The sequence below is a fragment of the Condylura cristata genome, unplaced genomic scaffold (genome assembly GCF_000260355.1).
Source record: "Condylura cristata isolate star-nosed mole 26May11 unplaced genomic scaffold, ConCri1.0 scaffold00023, whole genome shotgun sequence".
Taxonomy (NCBI): Eukaryota; Metazoa; Chordata; class Mammalia; order Eulipotyphla; family Talpidae; genus Condylura; species Condylura cristata.
Window position 1 is genome coordinate 19,740,563 of NW_004567124.1, and position 20,978 is coordinate 19,761,540.

Below are 20,978 nucleotides of genomic sequence, written 5' to 3' on the forward strand. Positions count from 1 at the left end.
ATTAAGTAACAGTAAACATCAGCGGTTGGTAGAGGCTGCACTTAGAGAAACAAAACTTTGTACCTGAAGAGAAGACAGACATCCTATTCTTAGTGCTTTTAAATTAAGTAATAGGCTTTTTGAGGAGAGCTTTAAATAGCAGATATTTTGGTTCCACACAGCATGTGTGTTTCCTTGGTTCCGGGATGGCCCATCTGTGGAGTGCTTGGTCAGCTCTCTGCTTCTGGTGTGTAGGGTATGGGGAGGGGGGTGCTCTCCCTCCCCTGGTGTTTCTTTTGGATCTTTTTGCTTTGCCTCCAGTCTGCTTGTGGAAACAAAGGGTCCTTTGGGTGGGTGGGTGGGGGCAGGGGAGGCCAGTGCTTTCCCTCAAGATCTGTGCTTATCTTGCTTTTACAGGTCAATTTTAGGAGTTAATATTCAATCCTTGTTTGAGATAGGAGTGACTTCTTGCTTCCTATCAATTCTAGACTCAAACATGATTTTTCTTATTATTTACAAAATAAAAACATGGCACATTGATCATGACTAATCGCTGCAGGTAATGCACATGAGAGAGGGGTGCAGTCCCAACGAGACACCTCATTAATGAAACACACATGTCGAGTGGATCTCTTCGACGACCCCTGCTACATTAATACGCAGGCTCTTCAGAGTACACTTGGCTCTGCCCGAAATCAAGGCTTATCTCACCAACTGGGGAGCCTGTGGCACCATGAAAGTAAGTAGCTGCTCCCTGTCTGTCTTATTTCCTGTGGATGCTGTCACAAATTATCATAAGCTGGGTGTCTCAAAACACAGAAATTCATTCTAGCACAGTTCTGGAGGACAGAAATCCTAAATCAAGATGTCAGGGAGGTTGGTTCTTTCTGGAACCCCTGGAGAAGAATTTATTCCCCCCCCCCTCTCCTTGCTTCTGGTGGCTGCCACAATTCTCGGTGTCCTTGCCTTATGGACACTTCAATCTTTGCTTCAGCCATGGTCACTTCTGTGTCTCTTGTCCTTTCCATTCTCTCTTTTTCTAAAATGTTTTAATTCATTTTTGTATAGAAGAAGTGGGGTGCATGCCAGAGCACCCACCAGAGATAAAGTGGGAAGCAGAACAGTTGGATCAACTGAAATACACTGCTGAGGGGAACCAGTGGGTGAGACAGCAGAGGTCTGCTGTGCCATGTGGGTCAGCAACTTGGCCAGGGATCGAAGCCAGGCCATGTCAGTGATAATGTTAAGGCTTAACCCAGGCCACCAGGGAGGCCCCCTTTCCTTTCTCTTATAGGACAATGGTCACTGGATTTAGGGCCCAATTAAATTCAGAAAGACCTCACCTTAAGGTCCTTAGTTTAAGTATATTTGCGAGACACTTTTCCCAAATTAAGTCACACAGACACTGTGGGTCGGAATTTGGCTATGTCTTTTGAGTGCTGCTATTCAACTCACTACACTGTCCCTTATTTTAAAGAATGCTATTTGCTTGGCCTCATCTTCAAGGAGCTGTAGAGATAGTATAAATTAGAACTTTGAGTAGAGTCTATGGGTTTCAAGATTCTGGACTTTGATTTTGAATAAATTTCCCAGATACTTCAAATTGACTCCCAACTTTTGTTTTTTCCTCTCATTTGAAGGAAAGGCAGTCAAAATGGATAGATTTTTTTTTTAAGATTATTTATGCATACAGAACTGGGGTACAGGCCAGAAGTACAGGGGCAGTGAGAGATTTCACCAGAGACAGAGTGGGGAGCAGAACAGGCAGATCAACAAAGTACACTGCTGAGGGGAGCAGCAGGTGACACAGTAGAGGTCTGTTGTGCCATAAGGGTTACCTCTGGGACAGGGGATCAAACTTCAGCTGAAGCAGCTGCTGCTAGCTTGTAGTACTGCATCCTAACCCTTTGTGCCACCAGGGAGGCCCCATGGACTGATAATTTTGACTTTGTTTGCATGAGGAATAATGGCCATGATTTAGTAAGGTGTTAATTTTATTAGTTTCAAAATCCCTTGGTAAGACATCTATACAGCACTAAAATAAGATGATGCTTTAGCCATGTATGGTGGGGAAATATAATTAGATAAACACCATTTTCCTGCCAAATTGCTTCCAGGAGTAAACATATAAACAGGAACATAAATATATAAAAGCAAAATGAGCCAAAAGTCTTTAATCAACTAAAAAATAAACAAAAAATGCTTTTCATAAAATACTGAGGTTTGTTGGGTTCAGAGATTGGCTTGGTGTCAAATTTGGTTTGTTCCAAAGATGGTGAAATAGTGACTGAGAAGGGCCTTTCTCTAGCTCAGAAAATCTTTCCAGAATTGCCAAGGGCTGGAATGGCTGCCATGGCAAGATGAAAAATTTAAAAGAAGATTTTGCTGAACTGGGCCTTCCCCAGATGACCTTAAGACTTTAGACTAAGAAACAAAAGTCTTCATTGCCAACCAGGTGGGATGTGGATCACCTTCTTACAAATTTTCCAAGATTGTTTTTGCTACCCAGACAACTCAGTTGGGTTCTCTGGGTAGATGTTTCTCTGTTGGAGTTTGGCATACGGAGGCTTTATTAGGATTAATATCAGGAAAGGAAGGGGGAGAAAGGAAGAATGGAAGGGGGAAGAAGGAAGGTTGAGAAGAAGGAAATTTGCAGCTACCATGTCCTTGGCCAGCCCTACTGAGATCATGTGGGGGTCACAAGTGGCTGGGCCTATTAACCTCACTTACTATGTGGGCCACTAGATGGAGCGCAAGGCAGCTTTTTGTGACTAGGGCAGACCCGGAAGGGTGGTCATCTGAAGGCTGTTGAGACCTGGGCTCCTTGGTCCTTTGAAGAAGGATCTGGATGGTGAATCTATGTGTCCAACACAGAAAACATCTCGCGCCATGGAAGGGGATATGAATGAATATAGAGTTTTACAGTGAATTTCACTGTTTACTGCAGACTAACTTGTATGGATAAGGTAATATTTGCTAGAGAGACAGCTTTTGGGAAGAAGAAGAAAAAAAAAAACCTTTTCAGAACCTCAGATTTTAAAAGTAACTTTATAGTGTGTATATATGCTTGATTACTTCTATTTCACATGCACTTCTCAGGGCAACAACATATTGTAAGAAAAATTCATCAAGTGCATCGCCCAAATTTGGTGATTTGGAATACTTCTTGATTTATAACAACTGCAGTTTCTTTGTAATCAAATCTTCAATGTTAAAAATTTTTATAATGCAACTAAATGAATTTTACTTTTTATCATAGATTATCCAATAATAGGCAAAATTAGTCCATAACATTTTTTTCTGTTAATTGTTGAAACCTATCTATCCAAAATTATAATATCAAAATGTGTTTTCATTTTTCCTTTTTTTTTTTTTTTTCCCTCTCCTTGCCTTGGTGGCAACATTTTTGATAATTTGGGCCTTTGGTAATATCTTACTCTGGTAATATCTGGTAATATCTTTCCTCTTGGGATTTATTGTATTATAAAATTCCTTGACTTCTTGTTATCACTTTGAGATTAATGTCAACTTAGTATTACTCCTTCCAAAAAAAATCAAATCCAATTTAAAAACATAGAAATAATGTTGATTTAAGAAAATTTAGTAAAGAGATGGCATAGGGATAACTTTATATTGAATGTGCTGCAAAATGTCTTGAGTATCTTTTAACCTTTTTCCTAATGTTTCCTCCTATTTCTCTCCTTTCTGCCATAAAAATCCTCTTTCACTTCTTTAGGCGTGCTTAAACTCCCTTACCTAGGTAAAACTTAGTATTTCAGTAAAGCAAAGCAAAAAAAACCTCTAAAGACACAAAGTAAATTTATTTCAATCATTGTTTTCAGGACTCCTCAATTGATCCTATCCCACTGCCAACATAGGAGATGCTTTGAAATAATTTTTATTCTCCTTCAGCATGGCAGAAAGAATCATTAGTACTGATATTGTCTAATTTTTGTATCACTTTATTATAAAGTAATTGTATCACTTTATTATTAAGCAGGCTAAGCTGCCAAAGCAGGGAAAATCCCCCAGAATATAACAGTGCGGTTTATTTATTTTCCCTACTGAGTAGATAAAGTGGGGCTGGTAGGACAGCTTTCCACTCTCCAGCCTGGCTTCAGTCTCTAGTGTAAGTGGCTCAGACTCTCGCTGTCACATCACTGTTCAACCATAGGTAAAAGGTAAGGGAAGAGGATTATGCGTGCATTCCTAGGGACGTGACCCAGCAGTGGCCTCTGGCATCGGCAGAACTTAAACATACTGGGGCCCTCCCTGGTGGTGCAGCGGGTTAGGATGCAGCACTGCAAACTAGCCGCCATAGCTTCAGTGCCAGTTCAATCCCTGGCCAGGAAGTGACCCACATGGCTCAGCAGACCTCTCCTGACCCGCCCGCTGCTCTCCACAGCAGTGTTCTTCATCAGTTCTACCTTTTCTGCTCCCCACTCTGTCTCTGATGAATCCTCTCACTGCCCCTGCACCTCTGGCCTATACCCCAGTTCTATATGCATAAATAAATAAATCTTTTAAAAATAATAATAAAATAGGCCCTCCCTGATGGCACAGTGGGTTAAAGCACAGCACTAAGAAGCTAAAGCCACTTAAGCACGAGTTCCATCCCTGGCCCCAGAGGTGATCCACATGGCGCTGCAGACCTCTCCTGGCCCACCTGCCGTATCCCTCAGCAGTGTACTTCATCAATCTGTCTGTTCTGCTCCCCACTCTGTCTCTTGTGAATCCTCTCACGGCTCCTGCACCTCTGGCCTGTACCCCAATTCTGTATGCATAAATAAATAAATCTTTAAAAAAATGACTTAAAGGGGGCTACCTTTGGTGGGGCTAAGAAGGCTACTCCTGCAGGTCAGCCATGTACCCACCTAAACTCAGGCTGTCTATAATATAAGGAAAGGGAGAATACATACTCACAGACAACAGATTGTTTTTGTCACAGAAGAACTTTCTGCCACCCAAATATCCATGAACTCATCTTTTCACATAGCACTTCTTTGTCCTCTCCAAAGGGAAAGACATTGTAAATACACCATAGGGCTGTCGCATCCACTCAAAGTCTGTGGTATCGGGTAAGGTGAAATCCTCTGCATCAAGACTAGGTGGGGATCTTTATTATTTGCCAAGTTGTTTGCCCACCCAAAATTAGTGGTGGAGTGGAAATAAGATAATCACAATAAAAAGTCATGTTCCCACAAGAAAAGTGCGCAAAACACACTGGTCACTGGTCATGGTGTCCATAAACGCTGCCAGGAAATATTTGTGAAGGTCCTTTGAGCTGCAGTGGAGAAAGTGACCAGCTTAGCTGGTGCTGCTGCTAGAGGAGAGGAATCGCCTTGTCCATCAAGTCTGTGTCTCCTGGGTTATCTTGTCATAATCTTCCATGTGTACTTCTGAGGCGGCTCTCAGAGAAAATGGCTTTCTTGGGGACATCACAGCATTTATAGCCACTTTTCTGTTGGTGTGGGCATGAAAAATTAGTTTACTTTAGAGGCAAAAATGTCATAGACAAGAAGGGATTGTGATTTGCTTATCATAATTTCTTCTGAAAATTTCCATGTTGTCCTTTTTTTTTTTGCCAGAGAAAAAAGCCTTCTCCCTTTCCTGTTACAGCTCTGTATTTTCTTTTGTCTTCTGGATTAGTGTTCTTTAAGATTTCTCTACAGTTTTTTTTTTCATTGAGTCTCATTTTTGTAATTATTATGTCCTTCTGTTTGGATAAAATTTTCTCTTCTTTATCTTCTCATACATTTTCTTCTTTCAACTTCATAGTTACATTTTTATCATAAAATTTAATTCCACTTGAACTTTACATTGTATAGGAACAGAAGGTTTAAATTTTACCTATGTAAGTGGTCCAATTGTCGAAGCAGTGTTCACTAATTTTCTCTTTCTTTAGTGCCATTTGATTATGCTAGATTTTCTTATATATATATGAATCTGTTTCTGTACCTTTACCATACTTGTTCTTTTGGAATTTATGATAACTTCGTTATACATGCTAATTTCTATTTTGGAGATTTGTCCAAATTGGCCCATGATGCCCTTGGTTATTTTCTCTCCCCTCCATTTTAATTGAGACATAATTGAACATAACATTGTACTAGTTTAAGGTGTGCAACATAATCTGATATGTGTAGTTTATATTGCAAAAGGATCACCAAACTAAGTTTTGCTAACATCCATCACCTCTAGTAGTTGTGAATTTTTTTCTTGTGATGAAAACTTCAATATAGAAACTATCAACTAGATAACACAGTACTCTTAGCTGCAGTTGCCGTCTTTTATGTTACATTGCTAGCACTTATTTCTCTTGTAACTGCAGGTTTATACCTTTTTGCACCTTCACTCATTCTTCCCATCCCCCTTCTCTTACCTCTGGCCAGCACCAGCCTATTTTCTTTTTTTATGAGTTTGTTGTTTTTAGATGCTACATGTTAGTGAGGTAATATAATATTTGTCTTCGCTTGACTTCTTTCTTTTTATATAATTTATTTTTTGATGAAGTACCTTTTTCTTACATCCTTGTTAATTTTTTGACAGTATAGAATTTCTTCCATCAGGTGTGTTCACCATGGTTGTCCCTTCACCAAAACACCCATAATCCTCCACCACGTCCCCATGCTCTTCCCTCTGTGTTGCCACCCCTCACTACCTTCCATGTTCAGCTTCCTTACCTTCTGGATGTCTCAGCTCTATAGTCAGTGTTCATTTGTCTGACTTGTTTAACTTAGCAAAATGCTTTCAAGTTCCGTCCATGTTGCAAATGGAAGGATTTCCTCCCTTTTTTTTAATAGGTGAATAATCTTCCATCGTTTTTTCCCACTTACCCATCGATGGACATTTAGTTCCATGTCTCGGCTATTGTAAATGATGCTATGGAGTACATAAGTGATGTAATGAATGTGGAACACATATATCTCTTTAAGATTATTTTGTTTCCTTTATATAGCTACTCAGAAGTGGATTTGCTGGGTCATGTGGTAGTTACATTTTTAATTTTTTGAGGACCCTGCATACTCTTTTTTATAGTGATTGCCCCAGTTTGCATTCCCAACAATGCACAAGGTTCTTTTTTCTCCATATCCTTGCTAACACTCATTATCCCTTGTCTTTTGATGACAGTCTGCCTAATAGGTGATGTGGTTTTATTTGCATTTCCCTGTTGGCTAGTGATGTCAAGGATCTTTTCATATACCTGTTGGCCATTTGTATGTCTACACTAGAAATGTCTGTTGCCTAGTCCTCTGCCATTTTTAAAAAAATAAACCACTAATCTAGTCATCTTTCTCTAGATTTGCCTAATCTGGCTATTTCATGTAAATGGAATAACACAGTATGTGAAATTTGTATCTGACATCTTTTACTTAACAGAGTGTTTTCTTTTTTTACATGTGGGAGAATATAGAAGGACTTCCTTCTTTTTATGACTACATAATGTTGAATTATGTGGATATACTCCTTTTTATTTATTCCTTCATTGGCTAATGACCATTTGGGTTGTCTTTGCTTTTAGGCAATTATAAGAATTATAAGAATGTTGCAATAAATACTTCTCCAATTTATTGCACAATTTATTGTACAAACACATACTCTCAGTTCTCTTGGGTATGTACCCAAGAATTGGAGGATTGTTATGTCAGATGTTAAAGTTTAAGTGGTTTTGTAAGGAACTGCGGAATTATTTTTCCATAGTGCCTGTACTATTTTATATTCATGTCAATCTGGATAAATAATACATTTCTCCACATTCTGGCCAACACTTTTTAATTCTTATTATGTTTTTAAAAACTAAAGTCATACTGATATGAAGTGATGTGTATTTTTATTGAGGTATAATTGAGTATAAATTATATTAACTCCAGGTACACAACATATTTACATATATTTTGATCTAATAATTATAAGTCTAGTTAGTATTCTTTGAAAATATTCATGTCATTTTATGTCAAAATTTATTATCATTTTTAAAAATCATTTTGTTTGCTTGCTGTTGAGTTATATGAGTCCTTTATAGTTTTTTGGATACTAGCCCCTTACCGATATACAATTTACAAATACTTTTCTATTTTTATAAGTAGCCTTTTCATCAGAGTGATGGTTCCTTTTGATGTGCAGTTTTTTAGTTGATGTAGTCCACTTACTTGAGAAATTTGCGAAGAATTGACATTAATTATTTTGATGTTTGATAGACTTTATTAATGAAATCATCTATTTCTGGGCTTTTTGCTGGTAGGTTTTAATGTAATGATTCCCCCTTCTTACTAGTAATTGATCTACTGATATTGGTATTTCTTCATAATTTTGTCTTGAGTAATTATGTCTCTGTATATCTGTCTCTAAGAATTTATCCATTTCTTGGAGGTTGTCTAATTTGTTCATAGGAGTCTCTTAAGGTCCTTTTTATTTTTGTGGTATTATTTTAATGTCTCCTTTCTCATTTCCAATTTTACTTATTGGAAGTGTGAGTGCTTTCTATTTCCTCCTAGTAAGTTTAGCTGAAGATTTCATTCATGTTAAAAAAAAAAAATCTTAGTTTTATTTTTTCTTTTTTACCGATTTTTTTAAGTCTCTATTTCATTTATTCCTGTTTTGATATTTGTTGCTTATCTCCCTCTATTAAATTTGAGTTTATTTTTTTAAAAATAGTTATTTGAGGTTATTTATATGACATCTTTTTTCCCTTAATGTAGGTATTAATTATTGTGAATTAACTAGAACTGCTTTTACTACATCCCTTGCTTGTCTTAAGATATTTTCTGATTTCTCTTTTGACCTGTTGATTGTTCAGTAGTATGTTTTTTATGTCAACAAAAACTTTTCAATTTTTTTATTGTAATTATTTCCAGTTTTGTACCAGTGTGGTCAGAAAAGGTGCTTGATATCATTTCAGTCCTGTTAAATTTGTTGAGACTTTTGAGACTAACATATATGACCTATTCTGGAGAATATTCTGAGAAGAATGTACATCTCAGTGCAGTTGTATCTGATATAATGTTCAATTAAGACCAAAATTTACTTAATGATTTTCTGTCTAGAACATCTATCTGTTATTAAAGGTAGGATTTGAAGGTTCCCATCTATTATTCTATTTCTATATATGTCCTCCCTTTAGATCTGTTAATATTTGTTTTATTTACTTAGGTGCTCCTATGCTGAATGCATAGATCTTGTTATTTTCAATTGCTCTTTTAACCCACTGGTTGTTCAGTAGTATGTTTTTTAATGTTCACATATTATAAACTTTTCAATTTTGTTTTTGTAATTATTTCCAGTTTTGTACCAGTGTGCTTAGAAAAGATGTTTGATATCATTTCAGTCCTGTTAAATTTGTTGTTTCACACAATCTGTTTCACACAATCTTCTATTGTGTGAATGTGCCATGACTTCCTCCAGTGTCTTTCTAATAGAATAATCAATATAATAAAAAAAAAAGTTTTACACATGCTTGAAATAATTGAATGAATCAGAAGTATGCTGTCTTCATAGTTCATATTGCTTTCTTTAATGTCTTGTTTCTCCTTCCCCATAGGAGTTACTTGGAGTTGTTTAATACAGATCTTGCATTAGGTTTTGTTCTTTATTAAGTCATGTTCCAACTTTCAGAGATTTTGCCCACCAGAAGTAGATGCATGTGGATGTTTATGTCTATCCTGTACTTTCTGAAGATCTCATTGTGAGCAAAACATTCTTAGTTGTTAGTGTGAATTTTAAGACAGTGTAATTAGTTTTTTCAAGATTTCTGTCATTTTTCTAATTGTTAAGTACCACATAAGTCTAGAATAGCTTTCCTTATACTTCTTGCTCATTAACTCTTCTGAGAAAATAAACTAATATCATCAATAATCTATTGAATATATATGAAAATTGTGTATAAGTAACCCTATTTAAATTATAATTATCTTACTCAAATCTAACTTTATGTAAGAAAAGGGCAAAATAGTAGATGATGTATGACAATGTTAAAAATTTATTGTATTTGCTGCTGGGATCATTGATGATTAATTTTCTCATTTTTCTCTGAGTCCCATTGTAAATAATTAGTAATAAAACTTTTCTAAATTATTATGTGTAATTTTTCTAACATGTACAAACACACAGAGTCATCAGAAACTCTCCATTATGCTCCAAAATGTACAAACACAAGTGGTATTATCAAATCTGGACAACATTTCCTCAGAATTTTTCTGGCTACACTCTATAAAGACCTGATTTTTGAGAAGAATAGTTGGGTCCTCTAGAAATAGACCAAAGATATTTTTAAAGATTGAGATGTGAAATCTGCATTACAGTTGTGCTATGTAGAGAAAAGTTCTTGAATAGGGAAAAGAATATAATTGTGAGTGGAGGGTTGTTTATGCCTACAGGGCATTGGTGCTAAAATCAGTGACTTCATGGGGCTCTCACATATAGGTTGTAAAACCTAGAGTGAAGGGAATTTAACAAATTCTCATTGGACATTCCTTTGCATTTATAGAGGTAAAAATTAGTTTCTATACAAAAGACCATTTACATTTCAAAAGACCATGATTCCTGCGGTTATGGGTAAATTTCCCATATTTTACATACAACTTTTTTCTGGATTCAGACATGAGAATTTTATGTCACTGCTTCTAAATATGCTGTGTAGTAACTTGATAGCTCTGCTATCTACTAGGAGTCTCTTTGGTACTACAGAAATAGAGTGGGTAGAGCAGTTTTGAAAACTGGAAGATTTTTTCATCCATGACAGAGAACCTAGACTTAGGAGTCAGCTAGATCTTGTTTCCAATTCTGGATGTACAACATATTAGCAGTATGACATTAGGTACATCATTTAACACTTTTAAAGACCCATTTTCTTTCAGGTCTGATTTTGAGAGTCGGACAAGATGTTACATATATAAACATTGACCAGGCCCTAACATAATAAGTGGGGGTAGTATGAGTATCAACAACACTACTATTATTTAATGCATTTGATTTTGTGTACTTTCTCATCTCCAGTGTCCATCTGGATTATACTTTTTCTGTAGAGCTTTAGGAAACTAAATCAAATTATGCTTCCCTGTTGTTTTACCTTATTTTACCTTATGGACTCTGTGTGGGCAGAATGACTCAAACAACAGAGTGGTCATTTAACAGAAATCCCACTAAGTTCCAGCATAGCTTTGATGTTTTTGATCAGGAACCATCTTTAGGAGCATATTCATAATTATGGCTAAAGAAAAAAAGGCTAATGCTAAAATGTGGGTAAAGCTTGAAGTTACTGTAGCATTTTAAAAAATTTTAAAAAATGTTTTAGAAGTTATCTGTAAACCATGAACAGTATCAGTTGCATGTAAATAGACAAGGGACATAAAGAGACTCCCCTTGCAGCTTGTAAAAGCAGTATTTATGGGCCAGTTCCATTTCTCATCTGAAAAAAGAATTACACCATGACAAACCTTTCCTAGTAATAGAAGCCAAGGCAATGTTTGGATCTACCACTCAGTTAGAGCCCGTTGGAACCTCTGAGGAAAAAATGGTCCTAGGAACAGCATTATTTAAACTGTGCCTGGCACATAGTAGGGCTTCAAGTTCTGTTGCTAAATGGATGAACAAATGGATAGATGGGTGGAAGGCTGGCTGAATGACTGGATGTGCCTGCATGAGGAAGTAACTCAGTGATGTCTTTCTTTGTTTTTTGACTTCAGAGGCACCAGAAACCGTTCAGCCAGGAGCCACGGCTCAGCCTGCTAGCTCACATTCATTGCCACACATTAAGCAGCAGCTGCGGAATGAAGACTGCTACCATGGCAAACTGAGCAGGAAGGCAGCAGAGAGCCTCTTGGTAAAGGATGGGGATTTTTTGGTTCGAGAAAGTGCAACATCTCCTGGCCAATATGTGTTGAGTGGACTACAGGGAGGCCAGGCAAAACATCTTCTCCTGGTGGATCCTGAAGGCAAGGTATCATTAACTCCTCATTACTGTCTTCACAGGGTGTTGCAACAAGGCTACTCTGAATGGTAGATTCAAAACCTGATATTGAAGAGTCTTAATGAATAAGAGTTCATTATATATTTTTTATTCTCCAGCAGAAGCAGGAAATGCCAAACAGAGAGTAGTGGAAGGGTTTGAGTAGGAACCAACCTAGAGGTTCAAGTAGAGGACACTGTCTTTCTGTACAGTTCAATTCAATGAATTAAATGAACATTCACTACAGGAAGTATTAATTATTACCCAGCATCACATGCATGGCCCCTGGTTCTTAAAGTGTATATAATTCCATCAAACAGATGTAAATAATAATAACATAAGGATGAATGACAAGAATGGTTCAGCCAAAGCATTCTGGTGTTTGTTAGCACAGAGGAATGCTTGGCTTGACACAAACTGCAATGACATCTTGCAGAGTCTGACAAGTCAGATGAACCTTGAATGAGAGAGAATTTTATAATGGGTACCTCTCTCTGGGACAGTGAGACAGAAACACAGGAGCAGAGAGAGCAATAGAAGGGTATTGAGCCAATAAAGATGTCAAGAGCAGAAGTTGCCTGTGAACAGAAATGCTCCTGGCCGGTAAGTGGTGAGGTGGGAACCAGGACCTAACTGCCTCCTGTCAGACAGGGAAGATACAGTGGCAGGTTTTAAAAAGGGGGTGATGTAATTAATCCATGTAAACAATGGATAGATGTAAATAATTATCAATATGATAGAATAGAAGGTCTCAGCCCTCATTCCTCTACCCAAATACTGACTTAACCATGATATATAAATCAAAACATCTTGATGAGAATTCCAGAATCTAGTTAAGAACCTGCAGTATCCAGGTGAACACAGAGTTGAAAATAGCCACATTGAAACAGGAAAGAAGAGCGATTTTACTTTTTTCAAGCCAGTCCCTCTCTCAAGTTGGTACTGCTCAGTGCCAGGAAAAGAACACCTGGGTTTATGACTTTCTTCTCTTCGGTGGGAAAAAGAGAAGTGCATGTGTTCAGTTTTCCATTGTTTCGTGGTGTTGTGTTTTTTTTGTTGTTGTTGTTGTTTTTTGTTTTGTTTTGTTTTTGAGGACTGCTGAGATGCTGGCTTCTGTTTGGTCTTTCAAGGCTCATTGATGAAATCATTATAGCTTGACTGCTTGGGGGCCACTGAAAACAAGAGCTGGGTGTGACTTATTGTAGTGGTGTGGCTTGGCTTGATCAGGAAAAGATGCTTTTCCTTATATAAGGAGAGAGAAGATCTAGAAAATGAATCTGCAGCCCTTTTCAGAGGGCTGCCCAAGACTGGTATCTACCTCTGTCTCTCTGCACTGACAAAGAACCAGCATACCTTAGATGCTTGTGGACACTGGGAATAGACTAGTCAGGCAACTTCCAGTTGCTCTAGAAAGCCTGCAGTATGCTGACAGACACCAGAGGGAGCAAGAGATTACAGGCTCTTGGGGAAAAACAGTGGCAGGCTTTGTAATTGAGAAATTGTAATACAAGTTCAGAGAAGCTGCGTTCTCCCCCAGTTAGAGCCCAGAATCTCTAGCCAGACTGATTGGTTATCATTTATAAAGTCAAATGCACAATCTGATCTAAAGAAATGAAGATATACAAATTATCTTACACAGAATTAAAAATGAAATGAAAATATCAACAAAGAATAAATATAAAGAATATACATAAGAAATTTTGGAGCTGAAGAATGCAATCATTGAACTGAAAAATTTAATAGAGGAGTTCAACAAAGTTAGTCGAGTAGAAGAAAGAATCAACAAAGTTGAAGACATGTTGTACGTATTTATCCAGACAGAGAACAAAAAGGAGAAAAAAAAAATGACAGAATGAAAGAGTGGAGAAGGCCTCTGGGACTTATCAAGTGTCATCAAACAGAACAATATGTATTATGAGAATCCCAGAAGGAGAATACACATTCTTCTCAAGCATACTCAGAACATTAACATTAGATCACAAATCATAAGATATATTACATATTAGGTCATAAAACAAGTCTTAACAATTTAAGACTTGAAATCATACCAAGTGTCTTTTCTGATCACAATGGAATGAAACAAGAAATTGATGATAGAAAGAAAACTGGAAAATTCACAAATATGGACACTGATAGCATCCTCTTTTATTTCTTGTTGAGCTAAGATTTTCAGGTATATAATTTTTCACTGCAGCAGCTATATATGTCATACTACACCCACCACCAAATACCTTGTTATCACCATTAAACTATTGGTCATCTCTATTTATACCAGCCACTCTGCTCCTCCTCTGGTAACCACCATTTTATTATCAGAGTCTAAGGGTTTTTTTTTTTTTTTTGCTTTCGTTTTGTGTGGTCATTTGCTGTTGTTTTGTTATATTCCACAAACAAGCAGAATCATATCTTTCTCCTTCTGACTTTTCATTTAGCATAATACCCTCCAAGTCCATTCATATTGTCACGAAAGGGGAAGATTTCATCTTTTTAATGGCTGAATACTATTCCAGTGTGTCTGTGCCATGCTTTCTTTATTGCTTTTGGGTACTTTGGTTGTTTCCATATCGTGGCTATAGTGCTGCAATGAACAAAGGGATTTGTATATCTGTTTGAATCAGTGTTTACATATTCTTTAGGTAAATAGCCAAAGTGTAATTATTAGGTTAGGTGGTAGTTCTATTTTTAATTTTTTGAGGAACTACCATATTGTTTTCTGTAGTGGTTGAACCAATTTATATTTCAACCACAGTTGTCCTTTTCTCCACATTTTTACCGACACTTATTTTTTCTTGCTTTTTGATAATAGCCACTCTTACTACTGTGGAATCTCCTTGGAGCTTCAAGTTATACCACTCTAATTATGAGCAATGTAGAACATCTTTTCATGTCATTTTTACCATCTGTATGTATTATCATTGATGAAATGTCTATTTAGGTTTCTGTCTATTCTTGTTGGTTTAAATGAGTTGTTTGTATATTTTGGATGGATATTAACCCTTTGTGTTTATATATGGCTTGTAAATACCTCTTCTGTTTAGTAGACTGCCTTTCTGTTTTAATGATGTTTTATTTTACTGTGCAAAAGCTTCACCTTATTGTTTTCCCATTTGTTTATATCCTCTTATATTTCTCTTGCTGAAACAACAAACTCTTGGTCAACCAACAAGTCAAAGAAAAACTCAAGGGAGAAATTAGAAAATATCTAGAGACAAATAAAAATGAAAATAGTATTGCAAACCTATGGGATGCAGCAAAAGCAAAAGGAGAAAGTTGGGAGCAAGGAGGAGCATTGTGGAATGTGGTGAAGGACTGTGAACACTTTGGTAATGGGCAAACTAGGTAACTGCACATGAGGGGAGAAATCCTACATTGTGGATTGTGGAAAATTAAATAAGGATGTCTAACAACAATAGAAGGTTGATAATGTAGTGCCTACATTGCAAGTTAATGAAGATCTCAAATAGCCAACCTAATTTTACATCTCAACGAACTGTATAAAGAAGAAAAAATTAAGCACAAAATTAAAAGAATGAGATGATTAAGATTAGAATAGAAACAAATGAAAATAGCAAAACAAAGGAAAATTCACAAAAACTGTAAGTAGTCTTTTTTAAAAGATAAAAATTGACAAACTTCTGGTTAAGTTAGATAAAAAAAAACAAGAGGGAAGACTAAGTAAAATTGGGAATGAAAGACTAGTCAAGCCATAGAAATTAAAAAATGATAAGTGATTACCAAGAACAACTACATGCCAATAACAGATTAGCTACCCTAGAACAACACATGAATTCCTAAAGATATTTACCTAACATGACTTAATAATAAAAAAATAAAAAATCTGAACAGATGAATAACTGGCAAGCAGATAGAATCAGTAATCAGAAACTTCTGATAAAGAAAAGCTCAGAAACAGATGTGGTCACTGATGAATGCTACCAAACATTTAAAGAAGGGTTATTGCCAATGCTTCTTCAACTTTTCCAAAAAAAGCAAAGAAGAAATACTTCCAAAGTCATTTTACAAGGCAAGTATTACTCTGATATTAAAACCAGAAAAGACACCTTAAGAAAACTGCAGACCGTTGTACCTCTTAAACATAGATGCAAAAATCCTTTAAAAATGCTAGCAAATAAAATTGAACAGTACATTACAAGTATCATCCACCATGGCCAAGTGGGATTTATCCTTGGAATGGTTTGACATATATAAAAAAAAATCAATGTAATATATCACATGAACAAATAAAGGGTTATAATTAGTGATCATCTCAATAGCTGAAAAAATATTTGACAAAATTCAACACCCTTTCATAATTAAAAAGCAACACGCAACAAACTAAAAATGAAAGAAACTACCTCATCATTTTAAAGCTATCCATGAAAATCTCACAGCTACTACCATACTCAGTGAAAAACTGAAAACATTTCCTCTAAGATCAGGAATAAAAAAAAAAGTGCTTACTCTCACCATTTCTGTTGAACTTCATGCTGGATCTAACTAGAGCATTTGACAAGAGAAAGAAATGCATGGCATCCAAATCAGAAAGGCAGATGTAAAACAATCTCTGTTAATAGGTGGCATGATTTTATATATAGGACAATCCTAAATGTTCCACACCAAGACAAAGCAAGCCTGTTGAAACTAGTATGCGGATTCAACAGTTATAGAATATAATATCACTATATAAAAATTGGTTTCATTTCTATATGCTATCACTGCCATAGCCTGAGTGGCCAGGGAGTTACTCCACATATGACACAGCAGACCTCACCTGTCTCATCGGATACTTCCCTTACCAGTGTATGTCAGTAGATCTGCCTACTCTGCTCCCCACCCTGTCTCTGGTGAATCCTCTCCCTCTCCTCCCACTGCCTCACCTCTGGCCTGTACTCCAGTTTTTTTATGCAAAAAATAAGTACAATCTTTTAAAAAATTTTTGTTTGGAGCATAAATCTTGTTAGGTGTTTATCTCCACAATTAAAACCTATGTGATATGGGCTATACTGGCCAATGTTTGTAGGTCCTGGCCAGTACTGGCAACGTGTCAAGGAGGGCAACTGATATGATGAACATAGGGTGCAATGAGATCGATGAACTGACAGTGCAGTTAGTACATGGGAATAGTCACTTCAGTGTAGGGGCTTAGTGCAGCCAGATTTGATTATTCCAAAGAAATCACAAAATCTGGTAAGAGTTTTATATGAAATTTCCTCACTAACTCAAAATACGAAAAATTCTCTATTGGACACCTTCTGCCTTATTCCTCAGCAAATTAAATGGTCCGTTAGTATATTCAGCCAGAAAGTGAGTAACCTATAGACTCTGCGTTAGGAAGATTAGTTTGACATTTGTGTGCAGGATCAATTGGAGAGAAGGGAAATGACAGGGACAGAGAAAGTATTTAGGGGTTTCTAGGTAAAAGCTTTCACTAGTGAAAGCCAGAACCAGAATAGAGGCAGGATAAATGGAGGGGAAAGCTGAGTGAGCTAGAATTAAGAACACAGATTGGTGAGATGATGGACTGATGTGGTATAGGTTGGGATGAGATACAGGAGATCAAACCATCTTCCAGGAGACACATGAGAGCAAGTTGAGACATTATATCCTTTTCCTCTTAGTCTTTGAGTGTGTGTTTCCTAAGAAATAAGGTTACTACTTTACACAGCCAAAGCACAATAACCAAAATCAAGAAATTTAAACATTGATATACCACCATTATTTATATCATCATCCACATCCAAATTTAGTCATGTTTTTAATATTCTGAAAACCAACATCTAGACAGAACTCAAAAAGTCCCTTGTAGAGAGGTAACAGTTTTATATAACTGAGGTGTTTCCTGGTTGTATACCTTTCTTTCCCTGGACAGTTCCCATCCACCCTCCAACAGGGTGCGCCTTGTGGCCAAGCTACCAGGCCAGTGGAATCGTGGTGAAGAGGACTGTGTCTTCTGCACATGCATACCTGGTGGGAATCTAATAATGCTAGGGAAAGTCCACAGGGAAAGACACAGCCTAGTTCATTTGACATGCAAATAAGAAGGTCATGTGGCAATTATTTATAGATCAGGTACCATGAAGTCTTCAGGAAGGTGACATTAATGTCTATGATAAAGGTTTGGGAGACTTTTTAGATGAGACAGTAGTTGTGTTGAGCCTCTAAGGGGAGTAGAACTTCTTCAGAAATGCCTGCTTCCCAAAGGGATGAGAACATAGAAGTACTCTGCTAGATGGGATTTAATTGTGACCCTGGGAATCATGCTTGTGTACATGCCACTTAAATATTTCTAGGAATGATGACAAAACAGAATACATCAAACAGTAACAGGGCAAGGAGATTGGTAGCAAATTTGAAGTTGACACAAGTGCTTCGTTTCACATTTTCCTTACTGGGAGGGATGGTTGTTTTAAAAGGAGGAATGAGAAACCAGTTTACTGAAGGAGTTGAAAAGTACCTTTTGTTTACTCATCAAAGTATCTCTTTCAGGGATATGTTTGCTTGTTCCCCCTGATTGTTTACATGCTTTAGGAGAAATGTCATTTAACCGAAATGTATTTGTACTTGCTTTTCAAGGTGAGGACCAAGGATCATGTATTTGATAATGTTGGTCATCTGATCAGATACCACATGGATAACAGTTTGCCAATCATCTCTTCTGGAAGTGAAGTAAACCTCAAACAACCAGTGAGAAAAGATAATAATCCAGGACTTTTGCATTCCAGCAAATGACAATATGAACATGCTATCCCATTGATACTTCAGGAAACTCCATTTTGTGTTAGACACTTGGCTTCTAGAGCCCAAACTGTGAAGTGCATCTTTCCAAGACCAATATGGACTTGGCCCTTTATAAAACAAAGAACTAACAAAAACTGATCTTCAGAAAGTGAAAATCCAAAGGGGAAGAGGATTAATCCATTTGAAAAGAAATTATACATATGCACGGATGTCACTTTTTAAGGCCAGAATACATTGATAACAAATTAAAAAGCACAATTAAAATTTCACATGCTAAAGACAACTTGAATGAACTGCTGGGGCAGTGGTATGTGCCTTTCAACTTGATTATTTGGGGACATTTTCATATCGGGGAGATTAGTTCTAAATGTCTCATGCTCTATAGCTACAGAACCATTTGCCAAAACAAAAAACAGAAAAACAAGAACAAGGTTTTCTTTCTTACAAAAATAAACAATTTGCTTGATGACTATTGACTTTATTACATTTTTCATTTAGTAGCACTTTCACTGTAATATTAAAATTAATTTGACATTGAATTTGGACAGTATCTATGCCAGTGGAAACAAAATCAAAACCCACTGAAGCATTGGTCTGTCCCATTTGCTGGTGAAAGGGTTGCGGGCCAAATTCTTTGGCCTAGAATTTCTCAATTTTTGCTGTTTGGAGTTTTTGTAGGCAGTGTGTTACAAACTGAGAGACCAAATCTATCAGTCACTTCTCATTTCCTCATTTTTATCCTTCCTCCCTCACACAAAAAGACAGCTCATGAGTGCATAGATTTAAAAGAGGCAAACAAATGAATGCTCTTTATATTCTATATCTTAATAGGTTCCACTTTTATTTGAGCTGCAAAATTTACTTGATGGTGTGAGGAAATATCCTCTTGTTTGACTGAAACTAAAATTTAGTTTGGTTAGATATAGCCAAACAAAAAACAGAAGGACAAAAAAAAAAAAAAAAACATTGAATGCAATAATTGGAATTTTTTTTCTGCCTGTAGACCTAATGTCAAAGTTAATTATGCATGGAGCACTCATCAGTGTGATCTTGAAGAAGTTCTTGAACCTACCTGGACTCCATTTTTCATGTCTTTAAAATGAGGGAACTGGACTAGGTGAATTCACACATCCACTTCAGTTGTAACATGTTTATAAAAAGTAAATTTTCCACTTACTGGGGGTGAGCATTGACAACCTGTCTGTAAAATACTTACATTTTTTTTTCTTAAGTCTGTGTAAGTACTCAGAGATAAAGATTCAAGTAGTAGAGACCCCAAACCTCTCAGTCTAAATCATTGAAAGTTGGAAATAATATAGGTAACCATGGTAGAAGTGAATTTAGTTGTTTTGAGTAGCAGAAAATGTACTTGCCTTTCCATATAGAGATCTGACCATTACTTTAGAATTTGTTTTATTTTTTAATCCTGAGTGGTCTGGACAATTGCCTTAACTCCACTTCATTTTGGCTACATAGATAAAACTAAATATTTGTAATTGTGATATATTTGCTATGTTTTAAATAAAATATGGATAAATTCTTTTGCATAGAAATTCAGCACACTGAACTCTAATATTTTTACGTAAAGGCTTATGAGTTTATTTTACTTAGTGCCGTTAATTTCTTTGGAAAGCTTGTTTTCTTTTATACAACTAGGAAATATTATATTTTCCATTGAATTTTCATACATCTTAATTCTTGATTATCTGTCTTCATAAAGGGTATTAGCATAGGTATAGGTCATAGAAATGTATGGGTGATCTAATCACCTTTATCAGAGACAAGACAGGACTGTGGTCTCTCTCAGTCTGGATGAGCAGAGTGCTATATAGTAAAAAAAAAAAAAAGAGTTCCTGGTACAAATAGATGCAGAGAGTATAAAAGATGTGAGTGTACACAAGGTAGTCAATATTTGATGGTAATGGTATAGTAGTTGGATGAGCGAATACTGCTCTTAACAAAAACCACGTAGTTAAAACAAAATGAAACCACAAAAGAAATGTTTGCATGCTCTTTCAATGACACACTCTTATCTTCATCTGTCTAAAAGTAGAACTCCATTTGCCTGTCAATGTCTGTAAACAACTTTTCAAAAAATAAATAAATGATTATTGCTTTGTGACAATTGGTGGCATATGTCTGATGTTTGGGAGATGGAAAATTCGTCATTTGTAGGATTTGTCAGGGTCCTGAGAGGAAACAGATGGCTCACCTAAATTGGGTAATTTGAGGAGGGCTTAATAAAGGGACTATTTACAAAGGTGTGGGCAGAGTTTGGGGAAACCACAGGGTGGACACATTGTGCTGGGGCCTGTCC

The 20,978-nt window shown here is 36.6% G+C and overlaps 1 protein-coding gene across 2 annotated transcripts in view; it reads left to right on the forward strand.

Annotated features, from left to right (window-relative positions):
* SHC4 (SHC (Src homology 2 domain containing) family, member 4) overlaps nt 1-20,518 on the forward strand; it is a 115,278-nt gene extending 94,760 nt beyond the window's left edge. The window contains exons 10-12 of one of the 2 annotated variants that reach the window (XM_004687820.2): nt 539-718; nt 11,661-11,914; nt 18,497-20,518. In XM_004687820.2, coding sequence (XP_004687877.1) covers nt 539-718; nt 11,661-11,914; nt 18,497-18,652 — 590 coding nt within the window. In that variant the 3' untranslated portion in view covers nt 18,653-20,518. The remainder of the gene's footprint in view (nt 1-538; nt 719-11,660; nt 11,915-18,496) is intronic. The other variant, XM_012728620.1, reaches the window with a different exon arrangement.
* Nucleotides 20,519-20,978: the final 460 nt, after the last annotated feature.